General features: G+C 36.9%; 1 protein-coding gene across 2 annotated transcripts in view; it reads right to left on the bottom strand.

The window, feature by feature from the left end:
- The window catches only part of rbpj (recombination signal binding protein for immunoglobulin kappa J region), a 59617-nt gene that overhangs the window by 5794 nt on the left and 27704 nt on the right, over window positions 1-26119 (bottom strand). For both annotated transcript variants that reach the window (XM_008118825.3, XM_062982192.1), the window contains exons 2-10: window positions 18010-18048; window positions 15365-15460; window positions 10862-11027; window positions 8970-9144; window positions 6166-6303; window positions 5919-6031; window positions 4811-4951; window positions 3175-3330; window positions 1939-2042 (exon numbers count right to left, since the gene is read on the bottom strand). In XM_008118825.3, the coding sequence (XP_008117032.2) occupies window positions 1939-2042; window positions 3175-3330; window positions 4811-4951; window positions 5919-6031; window positions 6166-6303; window positions 8970-9144; window positions 10862-11027; window positions 15365-15460; window positions 18010-18048 (1128 nt within the window). The remainder of the gene's footprint in view (window positions 1-1938; window positions 2043-3174; window positions 3331-4810; window positions 4952-5918; window positions 6032-6165; window positions 6304-8969; window positions 9145-10861; window positions 11028-15364; window positions 15461-18009; window positions 18049-26119) is intronic.

Below are 26119 nucleotides of genomic sequence, written 5' to 3'. Positions count from 1 at the left end.
CAATGTTTTCAATACATTACGATGTTTTGGTGCTGAATTTGTAAATACAGTAATTACTACATAACGTTACCATGTATTGAACTGCTTTTTCTGTCGATTTGTTGTAAAACATTATGTTTTGGTGCTTAATTTGTAAAATCATAATGTAATTTGATGTTTAATAGGCTTTTCCTTAATCCTTCCTTATTATGCAACATTTTCGCTTATCCAATGTTCTGCCGGCCCATTTATGTTGGATAAGCGATACTCTACTGTACTTGACAAGCATACATCTTGACCTATAACTCTAAAACTACCAACATATATATGAATTAGTTTTAAAAGTAAATTTCCACCTTCTCTTTTGTTGATTTCTCTATAAACATTTTCTTCCACTTTATATCCTACACATTGTTTAATTCTGTTTGTTTTAAAATGTGCAGGTGAATATCCCAACATGTTATGTCTCCAGTACATAAAGTCTTTCCTTCCAATATATTTTGATAAAATGGTTTTGATTCTTCTGAGAGTGTGTCCAATGACTTATCCTTCAACAACATTGTCAATGTCAATTTCTATTATTTCCCACATCTTTACAGTCCATTCTTCTACATTTGGTATCTCTGTCTTTTTCCACTTTTGAGCATATAAAATTTTTGCCTCTGCAGTACTGCAGTATTCTTTCATGTTCATTTTTTATTTGATTATCCAATAGTCCTAATAATATAGGTTTTGGCTTGAAGTTTATTCTTGTTTAAAGAATTTCTTCGATTACCCCATAAAAGAATTTTTTTTGCCCTTTTTACAGATCCATCACATTTGGTAATAAGTCCCTTCATGAACTTCACATTTCCAATATTCATTATATTCTCTTTTATACATTTCTGATAATTGGGGAGATGGGGTTTAATGGCATCTAAACATCATTTTATAGAAATTCTCTTCAATGTTATTTGATAATGAAAAATTTATACCTTTGGGCCACATTTCTCCCATTTTTTAAATTCTATAATACTTTATAGCCAAAATTCTATGCTCATTCTACAATCTAGATCACTGCTTCTTAAACTGTGGGTCCTGACCCCAAATTAGGTCTCCTTAGCTCAATGTTGGGGCCACAAAATTTTTAGCAACAATAGACAGTTTCATTTACACAAATCTGTTAGCAACAATGTGCAGTGTTTACACTGGACTCTGTACAAACTACTTCAGCTGTACTCAACAAAAAGGAAATGTAACTTGGTTAGCAAGCCTTGCAAATGCTGGTTTATTTTCAGTAAATGTTTGATTTTTTCAACCTATTATATATATCTATATACCTGGGGCTATTTAAAAATGTCTCAGATGGAAAGAGGTCACAAGTGGAAAAAGTTTAAGAGGCTGCATATTCTTGATACTATAAGCACAAAAAGCTGGCTTTTTAGGAAATACCATGAGGACAACAAAACTCCAGAAAGCCTATTTCTATCTCCAGTAACACATATTGAACATGTTCTGCTGTACCACAAAAGCAAAGCATGCCTGAGAATTATGCCACAGGCCTTTATTAGAGCTACCAGCTTTAATATATTTCCAATGCAATCCATTGTTATTTACTCAGTATTAAACCCCAGAGTATTCAAATCCTAGATAATTGCACAAGGAAGCAACTGTAAAGTATATTCTAATTTCAAATCTGAGGAATATTTTAAATTAATAGGGTAAACACGAAAGACACGATTATTTATTTTTGACTATTTCAGTTTCTGTTAGTAACTGTAATAGGGAATGGAGAACATTTTAAAGATGAATTCCTAAACAATAATTTCCCTCCCAACATCTCCTACATGTTAGCTTTCAAATATACCATTTTGTAAAATGTGATTATTCAGAGTGAAATGATCAGATAGCTAAAACTTATACTGATTGCAAACTACAAAACATTCAAAAACTGTTGAAGTTCCAAGGATAACACCATACCTGTACATTGTTTCAGCTTCCACATCCCCAAACCAGACACGTAAATTTGGAGTGAAGTTCTGCCCAGTAAGTTCCAGCATTGCTACATCCCCACCACCATTTAACTAGTGGATAACGGAAAGAAAATGTAAGTATTTCATTTTAAAAATACTTAATCCAAACCTATACAATACAAGAAGACACTATTTATGCTCTAGGAGAGGCCTTTGTTAACAACAGGAAGTAACTCAATTTTTTTCCTTTTTTTAAAGAACTCTCAGTGGCCTAAAATACCTACAAGTGGGATTTCAGAAATATGACAAAAGGAAAAGAAACATTTCATTGCCTTGTGGGTGCCATGAAAACAGGGAATTGTGTGTGGCCTTCAACCTGCACTTTGCCCAACCCAATCTGAAGGAATTTAGTTCAGCCATATGACCAAACACCTTCAGATCACTTGCATGCATTCATCCTATCTTATCTTACAGGACAGTTGAAGAAGAAAAAGGAGGCATAACAATAATCAATTGGATCTCTGGGGACTTCTTCCTAATTCCTTAACCTACAATACATGCATCTCCAAGCACTACAAAAGCAGAGTGAAGGGAAATGATACAAGCAAACACAAAAGCAGAAATAAAGAAAATGGTCCCTTGTGTGTACTGTATAAGAGAGCACAAAAGGTAGAAAAGACACATCACAATAGCATACTTATTTCTGGATAATGTCCATGATTAGCTCCCACAATTTTTTGTGTGTCAGGAGCGACCTGAGAAACTGCAAGTCGCTTCTGGTGTGAGAGAATTGGCTGTCTGCAAGGACGTTGCCCAAGGGACATCCAGATGTTTGAGGTTTTGCCATGCTGTGGGAGGCTTCTCTCATGTCCTCGCATAGGGAGCTCCCCGGATTTCAAAACAGCAACCTTCAGGTCAGCAACCCAAGCTTCAGGTCAGCAATTCTGCCAGTACAAGGGTTTAACCCATTACGCCACTGGGGACTCTGTGACTCCCACATCATCCAATTGTGTGTTTTTTTTCATTATGCACATTTCTAAAACTGAACCTATTAGCCCCCACATCATCCAATGGGTTCAGTTTTAGAAATGTGCATCGTGAAAAAGGAGCTCATTCCCAGATCAGAACTACAATGTAGAGATCAGTTTGGGCCAATCTTTACATAAATGCTGAACATGGCTTTTTTCTGCTGAATATTATCACTGTGCAATAGTAATAGCAATAGAGTCGAGGAATTACTTACCTGTAGGCTTTCCACAACAGGCACAGGTGTTACTGGAGCGTGGACAGGTCCCATCCCCTCATAAAATGTATATTCTGCTTTATCTGTGCTAATGATTGTCCATGAAGCGCCATCATTAATCATTTCTTTATTTTGTTCTTTGGGGCATGGAGTGGCCTTTTTCGAGCAAAATATGATCAGAAATTACTGTTAGCACCTCATATAAAAGACATGTATCTGTGTTAAGACAGGGAACAGCCTTATCGGGCTATAAAAAGTTACAAGTGGCTAATGTCACAAATGCTTTGTTCTGCGGGTGGGGATGTTTCATCCAACCCAACCAATCATTCGTTCAGAAAAAGCTCACTCGGACTCCTATATAGTAGTGCTTCTTAAACTCTGGGTCCCAACATCTAATGGGGTTCCCTTAGCTCAATGTTGAGGTCACAAAAATTGTGGCAACAGTAAAACATTACTGAACACCACTCATTTACAATGGACTCTGAAGAAAATGCTTCAGCTGTAGTCCAGAAAAAGGAAACGCAGGCTGTTTAGCAAGCCATACAACTGATGATCAGCAAATGTTTGATCTTTATATCTCTTTTATATATTATCTATATACCTGTGATCACATGAAAAATTCTCGGGTGAAAAGGGGCATGAGTGGAACATGTTTAAGGAGCTCTGCTCTATAAGATTAAGGAACTAGGTTCCTTAATGAAGTACATGGATATTTATTTCTCAAGTGTCTATCGCAAACAACTAGGGATAGGCCACTAAGCACTGTTGAGAAGAACAAGTCTAAAGCTTAAATTCAACATAATGCAGGATTGCAATATATGAGCTCTTAATATGAAGACACTGTAGTTTAGATGTTTTCTTCAGTCCTCAAATCTACCCAAAACATGTCCCACATTCCTCTTTGTTCCTCCCTGCCAATTGTTACCAATAGTTACATCAGTTTCTGTTTGAAGGTAACCCGTACCATTCTGATTCATACAGGGTTCGCATAGCTGCATTTCATACACCAACTTACAACTAGTTCTAAAGAGAGGACAATAGATTAATTTTTTCTAATCCAATAAACCAAACTAAGAAGTAAAAGGGTCACCACTACTGCACAGAGAATCATTGGCTGCCCTCTCCCCTCTTTGGAAGAACTTTATGTTCCACAGCCTTAAGAAAGCTCAGAACATCTCACCCAGAACATTAAGAATCCATCTCACCCAGCATTTTCTTTTTTCTTTTAATTATTGCCATCTGGCAGACAGTACAGGGTGACAAAGACCAGGACAAACAGACTGAAAGATAGCTTTTATCCTAGAGCTGTAACTATATTGAACTCCATGGTTTCGCACTGATGTGGCAAAGGGGGTTGGAGTGTGAAAGGGTGGATGTGTTGTTTTTGTGAAGTCACTCTATTCAATGTGCAATGCTATTTAGCATCATGTAAACAAAGACCATTTCCCCTTCAGAACAGGCAAGCTCCAGTTACTCCAGGGATCTTGTGTTGCCCTGATGCCATGATCCATTGGGGGCAGGAGAAGTTTCCACAGCCTTTGGGATTGAAGCTGTAGCTTTATGTATCAGAGGGTAGAGCACCACTGAAAGAAAATTAACCTGGAACACAGTATCACAGGTTTGTTAAAGAACTCACTTGAAACTGGATAATTCGCTCTTGGGAAAGGCACAAGTACATTCGTTCCGTGTCTTTAAGGTAGAATGCACACTTATGGAGCTGTGACACTGGATCATCTGCGTCTAGTAATGCTGTCTGTTTGTCCACCTTCCGAATTATCTGTAGACGGAAATAAACATTCAGAACTAAAATGTTATTTCTTAGCACAGAAATATACATATTTAATGTGAGTTTTGATGCATGCATAATATAGAGAATGATTCTAATTGTGAAAGTCACTGGAGCTATCCAATACAACTGCGTATGCAGAGCTTTCAGAAATCAGTCTAAATGTATACAGCTTTTAAAAACATTTTTCCTTTTTAATCATTTTAACTTTATTAATATTTTAAAATTCCAAAACATTACTCACATAGCCTTATAAAAATACAGCATGGTCAATTCTGTTATTTCTACATTGTTCTAATTATATATAATTATTGTAATGTTTTGATGAACTGCTCGACCACAATCTTTCTAGGACTTTTGCTAGTTTAAATTCGCCTCTTCTTTTACACATGACGATAATAAATAGTTTCCAAGTACTATCAAATAGATCTACTTTCAATTCTCCTTTTGCTAATCTTAATTTATAAATTAACTTTTCAAACTGAGCAGTTGTCCACATCCTGTTTAACCAAACATTCAAAGCATTTTTGTAGCTAGCACACCTAAAAGATAAACAATTTTATTGTTCACATGCAGTTAATTAAGAAAAACATCAGAAGGTAAGGAAAGGATCCTCTAACAGGCTCAGAGCAGAGACTACATTTGATGCTTGTCTCATAGCTTGTTCCCCTAAGTTATTCTTTAATTTAAACACATAATAGATCAAATATATATCTACAACATTGATTCAAACTGTTTCAACAGTGCCTTCCATTGTACTGCATTAGTACGCCTTATACAGAACTAACCAAAGGTCAAAACAGACAATAAAGTTCATTCATATCATAGATTTTTTTTTGACAGATTATGTTTTGAACTGAAATTGCTATCTCCACTGCTTTCATTTTTTTAAAGCAGATAAGTATCTTAAAAATAGTCATTAAAAGAGAAAGTATTACACCAAGTAAATTAAATTTACCAGTCTTGGGAGTGCCATGCCAGTAACTGAACAAACAAGTTTGACAGTTTGGCCATAATGAATGTAGCCATCTCGAACTGTGAATTCTTCTCCTTCTGATTCATCATCATCCACTACAAAGAAAAGAAAGGTTTTAAGATGGCAGAAAATCAGTAGTCTCCAAAAGCACATTTGTGACTAGCACACTCACTCATGCACAGAACACAGATAAAAAGTATGGATTTTCAATAGTTTAAATGTTACTTACAGAGATGAATGTAAAATGCTCCCCACTGTTGTGAACTGGCATGAAAGTTTCCTCCTTCTACATGTAAGTATCTGGTACTGACTGTTTGTGATCGAAGTCTGTTGAACAATGCCACTTTTGTCCCTGATGCGATGCATACTGGGAAACAAAGACAGAGACTTAAATATGCTACTCTAAATAGACTGTGTATCAAAAAGATTTGCAAAAAATCGTGTTAAGGATATCATGAGTAGGTGATAGCAGTATGTGATAGCAACTACTGGTAAATGTCTCTACTTGCATACATTAAATTCTTCAGATGTGAGCCTTAAATAGAGCCAAGGAGTATCTATTACAGATTAAAAAGTAATCTGCAACTAATTGCTATTTTCTGAAGTCCAAATACACACCGTAAAGATTATTGCACTGCCCTCTCTTTCTCAAAATATTGCCTAGCTAAACACCCCTGGGTTTGGTCAGTAATTTGGTAGGAGATCTGGAAATCGCTTTAAGTCCCATGAGGGAAGAAAAGTGAGACAGAAATGCATTTAAGTAGCAAAATATGGAGCATCTTTTTTTGGAATTTCAGCACCTTAAAAGTCAAATTCCAGAAATCCCATTCATTAATCTTCTGTGAACCTTGTGCCTTAAAACTGTCCCCCGTTCCTTCCTCCCCCCCACCCCCACCCCCTTTGCAAAATGTACTGGCAATAGAAAAATCAGGTTGCTTCTTTATGAGCAACTTTGCTTACTCATATCTTCACAGCATCTGGAACCAAGACACTGAGGCAATATCGATTACAGCACAGTTAGTACTAGTTCAAATATTACTATGAGCAATGTGAAGCAGCAGGGTTTTCCCTTCAGCAAAATATCACTTTGTCTTTGCAATATATGAAGCAGAATTGAAAGTCTGCTCGCCAACTTTTGAGTATCAAAAATAGGGAAAGCAATGGCAGGATTTGTTATGAAACAGCTCAGTTCTGTCCTCTAGCATGACTGGGACCAACTGCCATATAGCTCTTCTTTTCTACCTGGTATTTATGTAATTATTGCACCCGTACATCAAAAACTCTGATCTGGCTACAGTGGTCCACGCCTTAGTTACATCTTGGATGGATTATTGCAATGCACTTTACATGAGGCTGCCTATGAAAACAGTTCGGAAACTGCAATCAGTGCAGAAAGCAGCAGCCAGAATTCTAACAGGAGCTGACTATAGGGAGCACTACTCCTTTATGAAAGCAGCTCCACTGGCTGCCTATGCGTTTCTGGGCTCAATTCAAAGTGCAGGTTATCACCTATAAAGCCCTATGCAGTTCGAGTCCAGCTTTTTTGCATGACCGCATCTCCCCCTATGAACCAACCTGGGCCTTAAGGTCCGTGGGTGATGGGCAGGAAGGGCTTCTCACAGTCCCACCACCCTAACAAACACGGCTGGTGGGAATGAGAGAAAGGGCCTTCTCTGTGGTGCCCCCCAGCTTTAGAATGCTCTCCCTAAAGAAATCAGACAGGCACCCTTTCTAGCTAACTTTAGGAACTAAAAACCTGGATGTGAAAGCTGGCTTTCGAAATGGTTGACTACTTTTTATTATGATGGCAGTCTTTTAGTCTTTTCAATACCTATTGGTTTAACTGGGATTGTCTCTGCAGTGCAACGTGTTTTTAAACCCAGTAAAATTTTAATCTATGTATTTATTTATTGTGATATCATTTTTAAAAATTTTGTTTATGATTATTGGTTATACATTATGTCTCGTCTTTTCGGTTTCTGCTAATGCATGTATTGTGCCTTGATTCTGTTGTGAGTCACCTCGAGTCCTTGTGGAGAGGGGGCAAGATATAAATAAAGATGATGATGATGATGATTTTGTAAAATAAAGTTATGAACACCTGATTATGAGTTTATCTAAGTCTTCCTGCTGTTATCAACTATTATTTTAACTACAGTAGAGTCTCATTTATCCAAGATAAATGGGCCGGCAGAACATTGGATAAGCTAAAATCTTGGATAATAAGGAGGGATTAAGAAAAAAGCCTATTAAAGATAAAATTACATTATGATTTTACAAATTAAGCACCAAAACATCACGTTTTACAAGAAATTGACAGAAAAAAGCAGTTCAATACACAGTAATGTTATTTCTGTATTTACTGTAATTACTGTATTTACGAATTTAGCACCAAAACATTGCAACATTTACTACAAAAACAATGACTACTAAAAGGCAGATTGCCTTGGATAATACAGAACCTTGGATAAGTGAAGCTTGGATAAGTGAGACTCTAGTGTAGTTAAGAGTGGATTTTTTAAAGGCAGAATAATAGAACCAAAACATTCCAAAGTTAAGTCCTCTGAAATGTATATTGCTGCGATGTATCATTTCAGACCACGAGTAAGAATAAATGTGTGAACATAACCCCATATAAAATATTTACTGAGCAAGATGAATTGGATTAGTTAGTTCCAAAAATCTTGTCCTGAAACTTCTCACTGTACTTCTGTATTTGTATGGAATATTTGATGCAGGATATTATTGAAGCATTTAATCTTTCTTATAATGTGAAATGAATTTGCTTCAGCTCTTAAATGTTAGAATGTGGCAGGGGCAGGTAGAAATAAAATAGCTTTTCCAAAGTAAAAATATCCTTGTTGCAGTAGTTCAAGGCTAGGTTCATTTCCATATTCAAGATATAGTACTATGGTATGGCTTCTATAAAGCACTCCTCAAAGCCAATTAAAACTTAAAGGCTTCTTTCCCCTTTTGGAACTCATACAAATGACTGTGACACAATGCTGCATGAAGACAATTTCAAATACTTACAGTCCGCATTTTTCAACGACTGTTTCTTTTTAGAAGGTTTGGAGATAACTTTGATCCGTTTACTGAGGAACACGCCAATATCATCGCTGTTGCCATAGAACATTTTTACTGATAACATGAAGTGCTTTCGCTTATCAGAGTCTGATATGTACAAGGTTTTAGCTGTGCAATAGTTCTGTGGAAAGAGAAACACATTTTACATCTCCCCAATAAAATTCCAAATTAAATTTAAAAAATCCTTTTTCTTTCGTGTCAGGAGCAACCTGAGTCACTTCTGGTGTGAGAGAATTAGCCGTCTGCAAGGACGTTGCCCAGGGGACGCCCGGATGTTTTTGATGTTTTTACCATCCTTGTGGGAGGCTTCTCTCATGTCCCCGCATGGAGCTGGAGCTGGTAGAGGGAGCTCATCCACGCTCTCCCCGGGTGGGATTTGAACCTGGCAGCCTTCAGGTCAGAAACCCAACCTTCAAGTCACAAGGCTTTAATCCACTACGCCACCAAGGGCTTAAATAATCCTGAAACAGCTCATGAAATTCTAGTAAAACAGATTAAGGTGCCAAATTGTCAGTGCCTGTAGTTTCTACAGAAAATTTCTTTGAGTTTCAAGTGCACATGTGCTTCTCTTCTTCAACAAGGGGACAAAGAGAATTCTGATTAAGTATTTTCCCATCAATCATGTTCATTCTGTTTCTTCTTTAAACGACTGTGTGGCTCTGCAGAAGATATGATGATCATGGAATCCACTAAAATAACTTCAATCACTTTAAAATCACTCATTTTCTGACAATGGTAGGTAACATTCGCCAGAATTTGATACCTTATCATGGAGTCTGATATCATTATAATTTATCCATTTCTAATTGTTTTATCCATTTATGTGAAACAGAAGCAAATGGGGCAGATACATCAGCCTATTTGCTTGTTCTCATTAAAAAAGACAAGCCAGGAATGCTAGCATATTGTTATGTACAAACACAGCTGCTCTGTTGAATTAAAAACTGTCATGTAAACCAATTTGATAACGACTTTGATCCATGATGAATAAAAGTCAACTGGGGCCTGTGACACATACAAGATCGAGGGTTCTCTCTACAAACATATGAATAAACGAACTCTAAGAAACAAGTAATTGCCTATTATCATAAAACACTGTTCACCACTTTATTTTCAAAAGCTGCCCAGGCAATGAATGCCTCCTTTAATTAGAAAAGTGATGGTTAAAACAACACAAAAGGCTGCAATTAGGCACTTTAAAGAGTTGTACAATATAGCCCACAACAACTAAGAATAGCAAGGAAATTAATAAGCAATTCCTTTACCCTCACAAGTCATTGCACAGCTATCAACAACACTATTACCAGAAAGTATCCTCAAAAGTTTAAATATGTTTCTTTAAACTTTTCAAGTGGTTCAAACACTGCAGGAGTTATATTACTTTTTTAAAACACATCGCAGAGGTACAGCTATTGAATTAGGCAAATTTCAATGGTGAGACAAAGTTCAGCTTGTGCAATCACATTTTTGTCCAGAATAATAATATCTGGAATGCTTTTTTGAATTATCTCTACCTTCAGGCATTAAAAAACAACAACCAGATAAAGTAAAATAAAGAAAATGTTTGACAGATACTTGTGAGTGTTTCCACAGAGTGTGAAAAGGTTTACATGTAAAGTGCCTCCCACAGCCACCTATCATTCTTCTGTGCAACCTCTATCTATGATTTTACTGACAATGGTAGGAAGGGAGTAGCCTCTGAAGGAATGGGGGATCATATTCAAGGGTTGAACCTGTCAAACTGGTTGATTGTTAAAGCATAGCATTGAGTAATATTCAGATGACCTTCAATGTATAAGTTAATTTCTCCAAGAAGTATACAGTTGAACGCAGCCTACCTTTCCTTCCAAGTTTAATTGTTGCATTTCTTGGTCACTATTTCCTATCCCAATAAAGGCGCATGGTTGAGACTCTTGTTCGGAGCAGCCATCTCGTTCCATCTGTTCTTTTTTTTTCTTCCATCCACTACCCATGAGATAGACACAGGGAGGAGGACAAAAAAACCTGAAGGTGAAGTTCAGATGGTTAGATTCACGTTTTTTGTTGTTAAACATCTAGGGCAGAACTTTCCAAATATTCCATGTTTTTTAGACATGCATCATTTTGTGACACAATAATTCAGTTTTACTAGCAAACCAGAGGTAAAACCAACCCTTTATTAGCTATACAGACATATACATATTGTATTAACAAAATGTATGGGGACACAACATGCATCATGAAAACCTTTCATTTACAAACATGAGTTACAAACATTTGACTTGCAAATGACTCACAATGCAGGGGAGACAACAGGAAATGAGAGAAATCTACCCCTAAGAAGGTAAATTCACTCCTGGACAAGTTATCATGGGGAAAAGAGGTCTCCACTGAAGTTTTATCAGTAATCCTTGTTTCCACAACAAGGCAAATTTCTCAAGATACAACTCTCAAAGGGACAGAAAGTGAGGTGAAATCTTCTGAAGAGGGGCTCAAAAGAAACATCACAGCGATTAACTCTGCCCTATGCTATCCAAAGCATACACATACACAGCTTGAGTTACACTTTAAAAATGTACATATTCCAACTTACATATAAATTCAACTTAAGAACCTATCTTGTTCATAACTTGGGGACTACCTGAATACTTTTTAAATATATGATTTGTAAGATAATATCAATTGTCATTTAGTAATAATATGTAAATATGTGCAAGAACAAAAAAAAATTCTATATCACTGATAAAATAACAACTTACCATTTTAAGTAGATGTATGGGGTTGATAAGATAATCACAGTTTTTTAATATTTGGTGGGACTTTAGATAAAGACACTCGCTTTTCGTCATCGAGCATTTTTAAGCTTCCACATTTCAGTGGTATTGTTTATTGCACATACTCAGGGGTGTCTCATTATGTTTGCACGACACACACACCGCAGCTAACATAGTAAAGCGTCATGATACATACTTTGGAATGTTCTGATCTAGGGTGTTTCAAACAGATGGACCAAATATGAAATCAACCATGAACCACCCATGAATGAAACCCTTACCACTTGAAAGGGTTGGGCATAGTTTTAAATTATTACCGCTAGATGCTTCTCCCAGCGCACAAATAGCCCTTAACTGCCATCATTTGCAAGATGGAAACCCTACATGAGATGTTCTCCACTTGCAAGGTTATTTTTTAGATTTGTTTCTGGCTCAAAATGGTTTGTAAAACTTGATAACCCACGGAACTATTTGTAACCTTTTGTATAATTGTAACATCTTGCCAGCATGAAATAAACTACTTTGAAATTGGGTCCATCATTTTGAAACATCCTGTAGAGCAAGCTGAGTGTGTTCCTTAAAGAAAATTTTTAGATTCCCTAGATTTTGTGATCTTTATAAATTTTGTGATATACATAGGATCTACAGAGATCACATTATTGATCGTGTTTATTGCATGTTAGCTGTTTTCTGATTTTAGCATTTATTGGCTGCATCTAGCAATTGCCCCCTTACAGCTACGAAAAATCAGGAGAGATCAAACACAAAACAAGCTAGCTCCACAAGGCAGTGCTTCTTCAAGATATATAAAACACCTTGTTGCGCCAGCAGCTGACAAAGAGGTTTGAATCCCCCTGCACAACATTCCAGGATGGGGATAAAGTAGTCAGATCTCTCCAACTTTATGTCATCGATACACACTGCCGGCAGTAAAGACTTTCAGGCCCCGCACTCTTCAAATGAGTTTCATAAGTTCCAGTTTTCATCCCAGAGGTGGCTAATGGCTCCCATGTCAGTGTACCAGTGAACCCATTCCAGGTTTTGACTAGCTTTATGGGAGTTAATCAAGATGCTAGATCTATTAAAAAATAGAGTACATCACCTTGAATTATTCCTTTAAAGCAGGGATTCAAACGTGGAGTGAATTCACTGACTTAGGAATGACCAGCTACTGCATCTATGGTTACATATAAGCAAAGGGGTGGAAAATGAAGTAGACAGCTAAGAGGCATGGAGGCCAGATGAAGAGACAGCCACAGGTGAGCAAGAGAACAAGGCATGGAGAAGTGGCAGGCAGGCAGGCAGAACAGCAAGAACTGCCATACATGGTGGACATGGTAGAGGCACAGAAAGACACAATGGCTGTCAGAAGGAATAGCTATGTTAGCAAGAGAGAAGACACCAAGACATGAAGTAGGCAAGAGGAGGTATGGAAGGGAGTGAAATATGGAAATGCTGGATAGCACTGGTTGAGCCCTTTCAGTGGAGGGAATGGCACAATTTGCTTTTCTAGGTAGTCTGTCATCTGAGGCTGATCCCTCCTTTCGTAGAAAGATTATGTTTAAATAGGTGTGTTAATGACTGAGATAATACCCTGAATTTACACAAGAGAGATACAGAAAAAATAGGTTGATGTCTGCCTGTTTATATATCCAAGGATTACTCGTTTTTTTTATTCCCAATCTCAAACTGCACAATAACACACATAAAAAACAACATCTGTTATAATCATAGAATCATAGAATAGTAGAGTTGGAAGAGACCTCATGGGCCATCCAGTCCAAACCCCTGCCAAGAAGCAGGGGGTTTCTAGTGAATTATAAATTTGAATTTGGTAACTGAGATACGAAAAGAAAAAGAAAAGGGAAAAAAAAGAATCCTAGTGTGAACTCTACACAATTCACTAATCCATTTACTTGCATAATCTCTTTTGTTCTTGGTTTGTCATAGAGAAAGGGAAATTATGCAGGACGCTGGAGCCTGGGTCCAACATTTCCATGGTTTTACTAGTTATCTCCTGTATGCTACTAAGCCTTTCAACACACCTTTAAAGAATGAAAATGTGCTATTTTCAAAATATGGGTTTTTCAGGATAAAAAGAAAAAAAACAATCCTGTATGACCATGGAACTGGAAAACGTACACAGCCTCAACTTCAATAACACAATACAAAATTGTTTGTGCTGTGAGCCTCAGTATCCAGGCCACAGAAACCAAAATCTGTGGATAACCAAGCCTCAGTATATACAATCGTATAGTAAAATGGTATCCCATTCTATATAAGGCAAAAACAAGGTTTGCTTCTTGGATTTTTTTTTCTAATTCAAGTCATGAATGGCTCAATGTGTGAATGCAGAGCCTGTGGAAACTGTGGAAACTGGATTCGTAATAAATGGATCCTAAATCCTACAAGCCAGTTCCAATTAAAATAGTCTCTTTGGCATCACTGTTGAGTGAGTCCATATGTAAGGAAACTCTATTGATTATGTAGATCTAGTTGTTTTTTCCTCTTTGAACTTGTTCTGCCGTGGTTAATTGAATCCATGAATACAAAACTAAGTGTATTTCTAAAAGGTTTGAAGTAAGTATAAGCCTTTGTAAACCACTGTGGGTTCAACACAGGAAAATAACACACTTAACTGCCTCCCTGGACTTTAAAAAGGTCAAGTACATCCGTCTCATAACTAATCTAAAAGTCATATTGCAGATATATATTTCATCAGAGTTTGTACTGCTTTATAAAAGTTTTACACAAACAGTAATTAGTAAGATATATAAACATTTAGAGCATAGGAATGAAACTATTAGAAGCTATTTTCGAACACAGAAATTTTAACGGAAAAATCTCTCCTCAAAATTATCTCCATTCTAATCTTCAGTATTATGCAACTAAATATGTATTTATTCTTTTATGAACAAATGTAAACAAAAAGTTGTATTTGTTCTTAGCATTGCTCACTTGGAATACTTACATGTGGTTAATAATAAAACTAGACACCAGATGGAGCTCCACGCAATCTATTAGAGCCCTTACAGTAGAGTCTCACTTATCCAAGCTAAACGGGCCGGCAGAAGCTTGGATAAGCGAATATCTTGGATAACAAGGAGGGATTAAGGGAAAGCCTATTAAACATCAAATTAGGTTATGATTTTACAAATTAAGCACCAAAACTTCATGTTATACAACAAATTTGACAGAAAAAGTAGTTCAATACGCAGTAACGTTATGTTGTAATTACTGTATTTACGAATTTAGCACCAAAATATCACGATATATTGAAAACATTGACTACAAAAATGGCTTGGATTATCCAGAGGCTTGGATAAGCGAGGCTTGGATTAGTGAGACTCTACTGTAATTTAAAAACGCACACACAAGATGAATGGTAAGGACACTAAAATTTGACAGATTGTTTATCATACTCTGTTAATCTATACTCCAAAAACACAAAAAGAAAGATAAGGAGGACAGCAACACTATTCTATCTGCCAGAACTATCAGAGCAACAAAATCCCAAGGATTTTTAATTCACATCTTTCCTATTACTGCAGAATAATACAGCACTAAAATATTAATAGTATTGCTTACCTCTTTTCATTTCCATAAGATTTCTGTGCAACTTTTGCATGAAGAATTAGGACTGTTTGATCACCACGCTCTTTTAAATAGTTTCTCATAGCTTCTCTAAGGATTAGAAGTACAACAAAATTAACAAGTATTATGTGTACCTTTAAGAAACAGCCATTCACATATCTATACAAAGCTGGTGCTTCTAGTAATTACAAATATTTTGTCGCCATTAGAAATCCTAATGTATAGAACCACAACTTATTTCTGAATAAAGATCTCTCAAATGTCCAATGGTTGACTGGTTATTCTTACAGAATACTAATGTTTGGACTTCCTGGATTTAAGAGAACAGAACAGAAGATGCTAATTTGGTAGTCTGAGCATGAGGAGTCTCAACTGGCTTCTGATTCTGTCCTACTTCCCCAGAATAATACTGATGTTTAACCATTCAAATATAACTAGTGAACAAGTAGGTTGGGCATTTTGAACATATGTACAAGGTAGCAACTAAAGTTATGAGAAGGACTATTAGTGCCAAGCAATAAGAAATTGCCATATTTTCAAATCTTCATTCCCTTCCTCATTAATCACACATAAGCCCCTTCTACACTGTCATATAATCCAGATTTTATTTATCACTAGCTTGGAGATCCGGCAGTGCCCGGGTTATTAGAAAGCAATGTTTGTTTTGGGATGTTAGATAATATCACTGAAGTTTGGTCCAGATCCATCACTGGCTGGGTTCAGTGCTGTCTGCTTAAGGGTGAACTACAACTACCAGATTCCCAGGGCAATCACCCCCAAACCCTGCCAGTATTCTCAGTTGGCCATATTGGGTCTGTGTGTCAAGTTTGGTCCAGATCAGATGTCAGCTGGGTTCAGTGCTTTCTGGATGCAGATGAACTACAACTCCCAAAATTAAGGTCCATTCCCCTAAACCCCTGCAGTATGTTCAGTAGGTGAAAGGGCTTCTCTGTGCCAGGTTTGGTCCCGGTCCATTGTCGTGGGGGTCACATTATCGCTGGATGCAGGTGTACTGCAACTCCCAAAATCAAGGCCCATTCACCCAAACCCCTGAAATATGTTCAGTTGGTCATGGGACTTCTCTGTGCCAAGTTTGGTCCCAGTCCATTGTCAGTGGGGGTCACAGTATCAGTGAAGATACTGCAAGTCCCATTATCAGTGGCACGTTTGGTCCAGATAAATCATTGGTTGGGTTAACAGTGCTCTCTGGACGTAGGTCAAGAATAACTCTTGTAAATCATGGTGGATTCTCCCCAAACCTCTTGTTCAGTTGCTGATTAATTTCTCTGTTAACTGTTTGCCATAGGAAAGGGTAGGAAAGAGCTAAGGTAGAGGCAGTGGGCAGGGTCATGCAAATTAAGGAATCCTGAGATGTCCATTCTGGAGGAAAAACAGAACATCTAGGATGAAAATGTTCCCGCTTGAAATCCTTCACTTGGGTGAGGGGCAGAACTGTGTTTGTGGAGGACACTGGCAGGGTCTGGGCAACATGTTCATGGTGCTCACTATAACTTGCATGTTAGTGGAGAGAGGGCCATTGTTGGTTTCTGCTCAGTGGGAACTGTAGCTGTTTGTGGAGGTGGGAGGCTGTCTGTGTAAGTGGACACCTCCTCCACATACACACATCTTTATATAGAAAAACCACAAACAAAGTTAAAAACTTGGCATTATTGTAAATTTCCTTTGACCAGAAGCTGGCCACTTTGAGTGCCTCTGGTGTCGCTGTATGTAATGATGGATAATCAAAGCAGATAATCCACATTATCTGCTTTGAACTGGATTATATGATTCTACAAAGCCAAACAATCCAGTTCAAAGCAAGCAATCTGGTTGTTATATGGCAGTGTAAAAGGCCTTAGATGGGGAAATATGAACCAGCCCACTATAAACATAATTAAACCCCTAGGTCCATGGAAGTGTTTTTTGAAGCCATAAAGGGACATTAGTGCTCCGCATCTCAAATAGTATACTAGCTATGGTCAGTAGATCATGCCCTATGTCATAAGCTTTCAAGAAGTTGGAAATGTCATAAATAGAAGAAAGGTTTTCATTCATGGGCTGTTGTGTGACTGCATGTTATTGTGTTGTGTTTAGGTTCACTTATGCGTTACAAAAAACAGTACATAAATATCTTCAATAAATTAGGACAGCAACTTTATGACGCAAAACACCCACTGAATAATTCGGAGGTTATGCTTTTATTCCTAAATATGATTGAGATGACTCTGACTTCATGCCTCACTTAAATGGACTTTATTATAAAGCCAAAGAAAGGTACGTGCTGATCTAGACCACAACTGCTTTGAATGAAATCATTAACCTAATCCTGGATCATAACATTTCAGGTGGCAGATCCTGAATTGCATGGTCATGTGCTTCCCCAGCATGCATATAATTAAAATGCCAAGGAGGAGGTTAAGCCAGAAGGTTTTGTTTTTGTTTTTTTTTGGGGGGGGGGTTTGGGGGGGATTGCAGAATATCTAGATTTTCATTTGGACAGTTTTAAGTAGATTAATATAAAACCATGAAACTGCCCATCTACAATTTGAAATGCAACACCTCTATGAACACAGCTTCTATCTCATTGTGATATTTACATAAATTACCATCTAGTAAATAAGACAAAATCCCAGTCATACCTGGTGAGCCGTTTAGCTGGAGGTCGCTCACCAAATTTCCTGTAATTGAAACAAAACAAAAAATGACCTTAAATATGCTTTTGCTCTGCTAAATATCTTCAAACCATTTAGCCTTTTCTGGATCTCTAAAGTTTGTGGAATGCTAATAAATGGTCTGACACACTTTATTTCAACTTAAAATATACATACAAGCATGCTGTTCTTGTGCAGAATTCTTATTTATAATAGAGGGCTTTTAACAAAGTTGTCAAAATTCATAGTTATTGAAATGTTATACAACTGAATCTGTCTGAATCAAAAAGATATGAATGTTGCTTATTAAATGTTAACATCTGTTAGCATTTTCCCAAAAAAGCAAAAATAGTATGAAAGAAAGGGATATTAAACTAAAATTATCATTTATTTATAATATACACAATTCATCAAATAATAAAATATGATTAATAAAATAATGTATTGAAATGAATGATCAAGAAATTCAGATAGAAAGGAAATTAAATTAAATTAATTATCCTTGATGTCTAAAAATATTGTGATTACGGATTTAACTTCAGTAAGAAAATTTATAATTAAACAAAAAGAAGACTCCAAACACAGAATTTAACATTCTACATCCACAACACAATCATAAATATCATAAATATGCATTCTGACCTTGGAAGTAAGGCCAACCCTGGTTAGTACTTGAATGTACTTGTTAGACTGCCAACAAATATCAGGTGCTGTAGGCTATATTTCAGAGGAAGAACTCGCAAAATCACCTTGTCTAAGAAACCTATGAAACTGATGGGGTTGCCCATAGGTCAACAAGCAATTTGAAGGAATACCCACATTCATAACATAGTCTACTTTAAGTTTCAAGTATCATTTAAGATTGCATCCAATAAACCCCACATAATTACTGTTATTAAATTATTCTGGGATTCCGAATTTTAACATATTCTATTTTGAAATACATTCTGCTTCTTGAACTCACACCTCCATATTATATCAAGTTGATGAATCTGGATGTAATTGATGTATTTCTCTGCTACTTTTTCCTTATCTTCCAGACCAGAAAATATTACTACATCAATCTATTCCTTGGTCCTGAACATGTATAGCAAACTTCTCTTCCAATCCCTTTCATTCTCTCCATGGGCCACTAAGTGATTGACTTTAGAAGTTATTAATTCATTCACAAGTAATATAGGAATTCTACTGAGAATATTTTCTTAATTTTTTCCTTCCTTGTTCTTAAGAGTTTTGTTTCCCACCTTTTGATTCCACCTAACTCAGGTAAGTTTTTCTTGTGTGCCTTCAAGTCATTTCCAACTTACAGTGACGCTAAGGCATGGGCAAGATTTGTCCAAAGATTTGTCCAAAGGCACTTTGCTTTTGCTTTGCTCTGAGGCTGAGAGACTGTGATTTGCTCAAGGTCAACCGGTGTTTCAATGGCTGATTCAAGCCCTGATCTTCACAGCCATAGTTAAAAACTCAAACCATTACATACACGATGCTAGCTTTCTAGTCAGATAAGTACTCTGCTCAAGGTGTTTTATGCATCTTTCCATCAGCACAAAAACCAAGTGGTTGCTGGGAAGATAAAATTATCTATTCTTTGTTTCCTTCCTTCTCTCTGACAAATATGCAAACACCATGCAATATCTATGGAGATGTATTTACAATAAGATTAATTTGAAGCACAATCATCCACATGAACATGTCTGCCAAGAAGTAAGTCCTGTTGAATTCAATGGGACTTCCTTAGCAGCAATATGGATTTTCATTTCAAAGCAGTGAAAAGCTTTGGATTTGGTCTGAACTTTAAAGGAGCTATCTACGGTGCTAGCCCTTTTTGTGCAGGATGGCATTAAGCACAAACCACTCAGTCTTGAACTCACTTGAACCTTTGAGTCAGCCTAAAATGTCAGATAAAAACTTATAGCACACCCACAACACCATGAATGAGTGTGTGTGTGTGTGTGGGGGGGCTTACAAGTTTCACAATACTAATGTAGCATGCATGCACAGGAGGATAATTCTGAGAGATTTCCAAAAAGATTGCTTCTTCTATCAATGTCTGCCTTGTACCCGCAAACTCCTTTTCAGAAATTTACTGCACTTCTTAACAAAGCAGCATGAATATCATGAGTTCTTGGGGAAGAGAAGAATCACCCAAATACAATGGTTTAATGGTGAGTCCAAAGCCAGTAATATCCTGCTCATCAATAATCTTGGGCGAATATCTGATAAAACAAACATAATAGACGCATAAAACATAATATATTAAGTGTATAAATCAAAGGTAGTAAATATACATAATATTATTAGGATTAAGAATAAAACACACAAACAGAAGAATTGAATCTTTGATTAACCTTTATACACACTTGCTGCCCCCTCCTTCTCTTCCTTCTCTTCAAACATCCATTCTGATTCAGAATAGCCTACAGTTAGAACAGATGGCCAACAAGAAAGCATGGGCCATGTGGCTTAATTAGGAGTGAGAGTGGCAGAAGCAGTTTTTGAACCCAATTGCAGGAACAAGGAGAAAACAACTTTTAAATGAAGCATGCATGTGTGAGAATTGTGGAAGGCAAGCTGAAGAGGCAGGATGGAAAAGGAAGGTGTCTTCTTATACCCAGTTCTTTTTTGAGAAGATTCCTTCCTTTCTGTTCTTTACTGCAAAGTTCATCTCCTCAATTCATTACAAATGCTAATCCCACAACACCCTGAATCTTCAAAACAATTCATAAAAGAAAAGAAAAAATATGAGGAAAAATGAATATGAAAGGAGAACAGTTCTAACACCACTTTCACTGAAATACCACTCCAGCTTTACCTTTATCAATGCTGAACATAGACATGTGAAAAATAAGACTCATTGACACAGCCACTTCACATAGACATAACATCATTGCAAACTCCAGTACTACGAGAGATATCCAGAAAGTAAGGTTACAAGACTCTTTTAAAATACAAAGAATGAATACATTTCAACAAAACTTACATGGAGAGTAATTATGTAGAGTAAGGAATGACTTTATGTGATTAAGAGAGGGAACTTTGTGTGAGATGGAAACATTTTAGGCCATCAGTGTGCTACAGTGAACTGATGTACTACCTGAAATATGTACGTGCTGATGAAAGAGGTAGAATTACGAGGGATATCTGGAAAGTAAGGTTACAATACTTTTTTTAAAATGCAAAGAATGAATATGTTTCAACAAAACTTACATGGATCATAGCATAGGCACTACACCACTTTCCCACATAATCACCACTCTGCTCAACACACTCTGTCATCCGAGGGAGGTGTTCCCTATGCCTTTATTATAGAAGTTTCCCACCAGAAAAAGCAGCAACAGAACCGGAGCTGGGAGCGAGAGGAGAAGGTAAGGAGGAGGGGCAGCAGTTCCTCCTCTTCCTCCTTGTCACCTTCCTCCTCCTCCTCCTCCTCCTCCTCGCTCCGGTGCAGCTTGACTTTGCCATGTTGCAGCTTGTAGGGGGGGGGGGGGGGCTCAGCAGCTCCGGGAGCACCTCCAGCTAGGAGGCAGTCTCGGCCTCACATCCACTGCCCACTCCCAGCTCCGGCTCTGTTCTTTGCATTTTAAAAGAGTATTGTAACCTTACTTTCCAGATATCCCTCATAATTCTACCTCTTTCATCAGCACACACATATTTCAGGTAGTGCATCAGCTCAATGTAGCACACTGATGGCCTAAAAATGTTTCCATCTCACACAAAGTTCCCTCTCTTAATCACATGAAGTCATTCCTTACTCTACATAATTACCTTCATAAGTGGCCATCATCTTCAAAAAACACTACTGGATATAAAAATAAGAATCTCTGGCAAACATCCATGTCCATCAAGGAACAAAGAGATTTATATGGCACAGATAAATGTATAAGATAGCATTGAAAAATTCAGCAACATGTGAGAATAAAATCCTGCAAAAATCGCACAATGGTGAAGATTCATCAGACAATGGGGCACAGGCTTCATGCCCAGTTTTCAGATAAACTAAGTCAATTTCATCCAGAAGAGAGAAACAGTGCATGATAAGGGGCATTGGGTGGCAACAGGAAGAAGTTTCTACAAAGTACAACAAATGGATGATTTGGAACTGCTCTAGAACTTATACAGGCTCTACAGAATTTTAAAAAACAAAGTGAAATTCTCTGACACTATAAACAAAATAAAAAGATGAAACACTGTTGATAGCAAGTAACCATGAAAGTAAACTTAACTACCCAGCTTTCAGACAATGAGGAGTTGATAAAGGTACAGGTCTAAAAGGTTTAATGATCACTTTCAAACTTGTTGTGCAAACATCTGAAATGTTTACACATTATGACTAGAATTAAAGTACCAAAGTACCTTTATGTTACATGTTTAACCTCCCTGAGGAAATGCTCTCATTAGATTGAACTGGTTTTAACTAAACCAGGCTGATTTACACCACCATATTTAAACAGTAATTACGGGCATATTCAGATAATCTCTGGAACCTAAAGTACACATACTCTGGAACTTTGGAATATGTGTGGGTACCTGCATATATAAGTAAATAACGAACTACAAGAACTCACCAACTTACATATGATTCATAGTTAACAACGGAGTGGATTGAGACAACAGAAAATGAGAGAAATCTACTGTTAGGAAGAGAAATTTACTCTTAAAAGAGTTATCATGGGAAAAAGATGTCTCCACTGAAGCTTTATCTCCAATCCTTGTTTCCACAACAAACCAAATTTTTCAAAATCCAATTATCACAGGGACAGAACATGAAGAGAAATCTGAACCAGGACACACACACAGCAAAACACAAAGGGTAACCCTTCCCTGTGCTATCAAAAATCTTTTAAAAATTTGGCTGGAATTACACTTAAAAATGCACCTGTCCCAACTTACATAGAAATTCTACTTAAGAACAAACCTACAGAACCTATCTTGTCTGTAACTCGGGGACTGCCTGTATTGAGCAAGGAATCTCAATGGTAAGGTATCTGCACATGCATTTAAGTTCTACTGATTCAACTACTGGACTTTTCATGTGCGTATTTCATGAAAATACGGCGCTCCATGCAGTCATGCTGGCCACATGACCTTGGAGGTGTCTGCGGACAACGCCGGCTCTTCGGCTTGGAAATGGAGATGAGCACCAACCCCCAGAGTCGGTCACGACTGGACTTAACATCAGGGGAAAGCCTTTACCTTACCTATTTCATGCAAGTGGCTCACCACATAAAAGTGCAAAAAATATGCCCCACTGCATGACTTTAGCGAAACAGAAGTACACCTTATTCTTCAAAAAGCTTTTAAAAAACCAAATTATTCTGTACTGTAGATTTCCATCATGGAAAGTCCACAATAATGCTTACATCTGTCTTTGTGTATTTTAATATATTTCACAATTCGGACTGTTTTCTGATGCATTTCTCATACAGGTCCTGCCAAAATGAAACAGAGTTTATCTACAATTTAACTTAAATTTACCTTATGTTTATCAGGGAACAACATAAATTAAGCTTTCAAAAACTAGGTCTACCTGTGAAATTATGGAGCAACAAAGATTGTTCTCAGTCTACTGTAAAATGGTAATTTACGTCTGATAATACCACAGTGCAAATGATTAATGCAAAAGAAAACTGGCTGAAGTTATCAATAGGTTGATGCTTCCAAGAACACAAAATAATGTTCTTGGTATCTTGGTTTTTAGGCCTGTTCCTGGGGTTATTTGGGACACTGATTCGGAAAACTGCAATGCCAGATCACATCATCTCTAGTTTCTTAGATATGGTTATCATGATTTTCTGTGTGTGAGCCGGTGGCAACTGGTAGATGGCATGTTTTGTATTTCAAAAACTTGACTGATAGGGGAAAACCAGTACTATTTTTGGATCAACAAGTCGAATTTTTGAGACACCAAAATGTGTGATGTCCAGTAGAATCAATACAGGAAAACTTTACAATTCATTATTTTATCTCATCATAGTCAGCACTCATGTATGTATGTATGTATGTATGTATGAGAAACCCCAGCCTTCCATTCCACCTTAGAGTAAGGATTACTCCCACCAGAACATGAGCTACATTAAATCAACATGTTTGAAGCACTGCTATGTAGAGACACATGTAGTGAGCTCATTTAATTATCATACTTAATCTAATCCATGGCACCATCAAATGTAAACCACACACAAATGTCAAATGTTTGTTTTAGGAGGAAATAATCCTTAGAATGTCTTTTAGAATTTCTAAGGATGAATTCTAAGAAAAAAATAAAATGCTAATATATATCTATAATGAATATTTTTATTACAATGGAATTCTGTTTACTAACAGCAACAAAAGACTCGAACATGACTATCTGTATTTTATAAGTGTTTTTATGAATGTCTGATGTAATTTAATAACTTTTTAATTGATTCACAATGTATTGTACAATTTTATATATGTGTTTTATTGTAAGCCACCCTATTGGGTGAGAAGGGCGGGATATAAATGCTGTAATAAATAAAATAAATAAATAAAAGGGAAACATATTAATTATACAAAAGGCATGGTATTTTATTAATCTCTTGTTTCTCAATAATATTATGATTCAGAGCATGATTCATCAGAATATGATTCTTCTGAGCCGTCTTTAACTTCATTATCTCATAGTATAAGTCTTCAGAGCCATCAAGAAAATGTTTTAAAGTAGTGATGCACTACTCTTTCTGGACTTAGTTTCCTAGCTGTTGATATCCATTCTGCTAATGTTGATGCCAGTGTTCTCTTTATTTTACCAGAAGGTTATCAACGGTCAGGATTCATATCCCTTTCCATATTCCACAATCCTTAAATGGTTTGTGGACTAAAACATAAAGTGGCTTCAGTTTGGTAGTCATTACAGTAGGAATCACAATCAAGTCACCACGTTACGGCAGGAAGCAAAAGGCACTGCTTTTTGTAGCCAGTGCTTATAATGTTGACTTCTTTAGCATCTTTAGCACTGACAGGGTAGTCTCAAGGGATATCAGAGAAAACCAGAGTTTCATCAGCATTTCCAATCTGACTGAACTCGTATTTCCTTTCCCCCTTAATTCATTCATGTATCACTGAAAGGTAATAAGGTTCTCTCAAAAGTCTGAAGGAATTTCTTGACAAAGATGCTCAACATCTTAACGATAACCTGCTACAGTGCATGACTGTCACACCAGCCCCAACTGCCTTTATAAATTCTTTCATCTGTTCCAAGGGACTTGGCGATTTCTATGACTTTCAATTGCATGTATTGTTGGGTGATAAATAATTATTTTACACATAACTGCATCACAAAATGTATTACAGCTCCATCAACTTGTGGAAATCTTAATTTGTTAGGTCCTGTAAAGCATTGCGAGCATTTCTCCAACATTTACCTCACTGATGTCAAAATATAGACCTAGACCTGCAGCTCTGTTTCTATGTTTTTTCTGCATACTCAATACTTTTTTGTTTGAATGTAGCTTCATGGGACAATCTTTTTTACATTTTCAGATGCAAAAAGGGATCAAAATGAATGAAAAAAGCTGGGGAAACTAATTTTTACATAGATGGTCAAAGATACAACCAAAATTTGCTCTGTAATGGTGGCTACATATTTGCAAAAATAGACTCTCGAGAGCAAGAGATAGATTTCCTGCCTAAATCTAAAATATGTCATGCCGTCAGCAAAGCACAAGATTTTTTTCAAAAAAACACTGAATGTAAGGTGTATCCCATTTTAAAGCCCCTTAAATGGGAAAATGTGCCTTAGATTAGAGGAAATACAGTATATTGCATCAAACTTGAGACTCCCTCTTTACCTATTTTATGCACCTTTTTACCCTACACTTCAGCCAAAGGGACTCCTAGAGAAGCTTATATGACTTTTAAGGAAACAAAACAGTCTTACCAGAAGACAATATGAACTAAACACATGCAACAAGATGAGGAAATGGTGAAGATTAAAAAAAGCATACAAGAAAATTTGGGCACCAACTCTTGAAAATGACATAATGGCTGGCAACCTATTAGTGGTGAGTCAATTTATTTCATGTTATGCCAGCAGATGTCCTTTTAAAACAATTGTAGAAGAAAATATCCAGCAACA

This window comes from Anolis carolinensis, chromosome 5 (assembly GCF_035594765.1).
Source record: "Anolis carolinensis isolate JA03-04 chromosome 5, rAnoCar3.1.pri, whole genome shotgun sequence".
NCBI classification, from domain to species: Eukaryota; Metazoa; Chordata; class Lepidosauria; order Squamata; family Dactyloidae; genus Anolis; species Anolis carolinensis.
The sequence above is the reverse complement of the archived record's forward strand: the minus strand, read 5'-3'. Positions and strand labels throughout refer to the sequence as shown.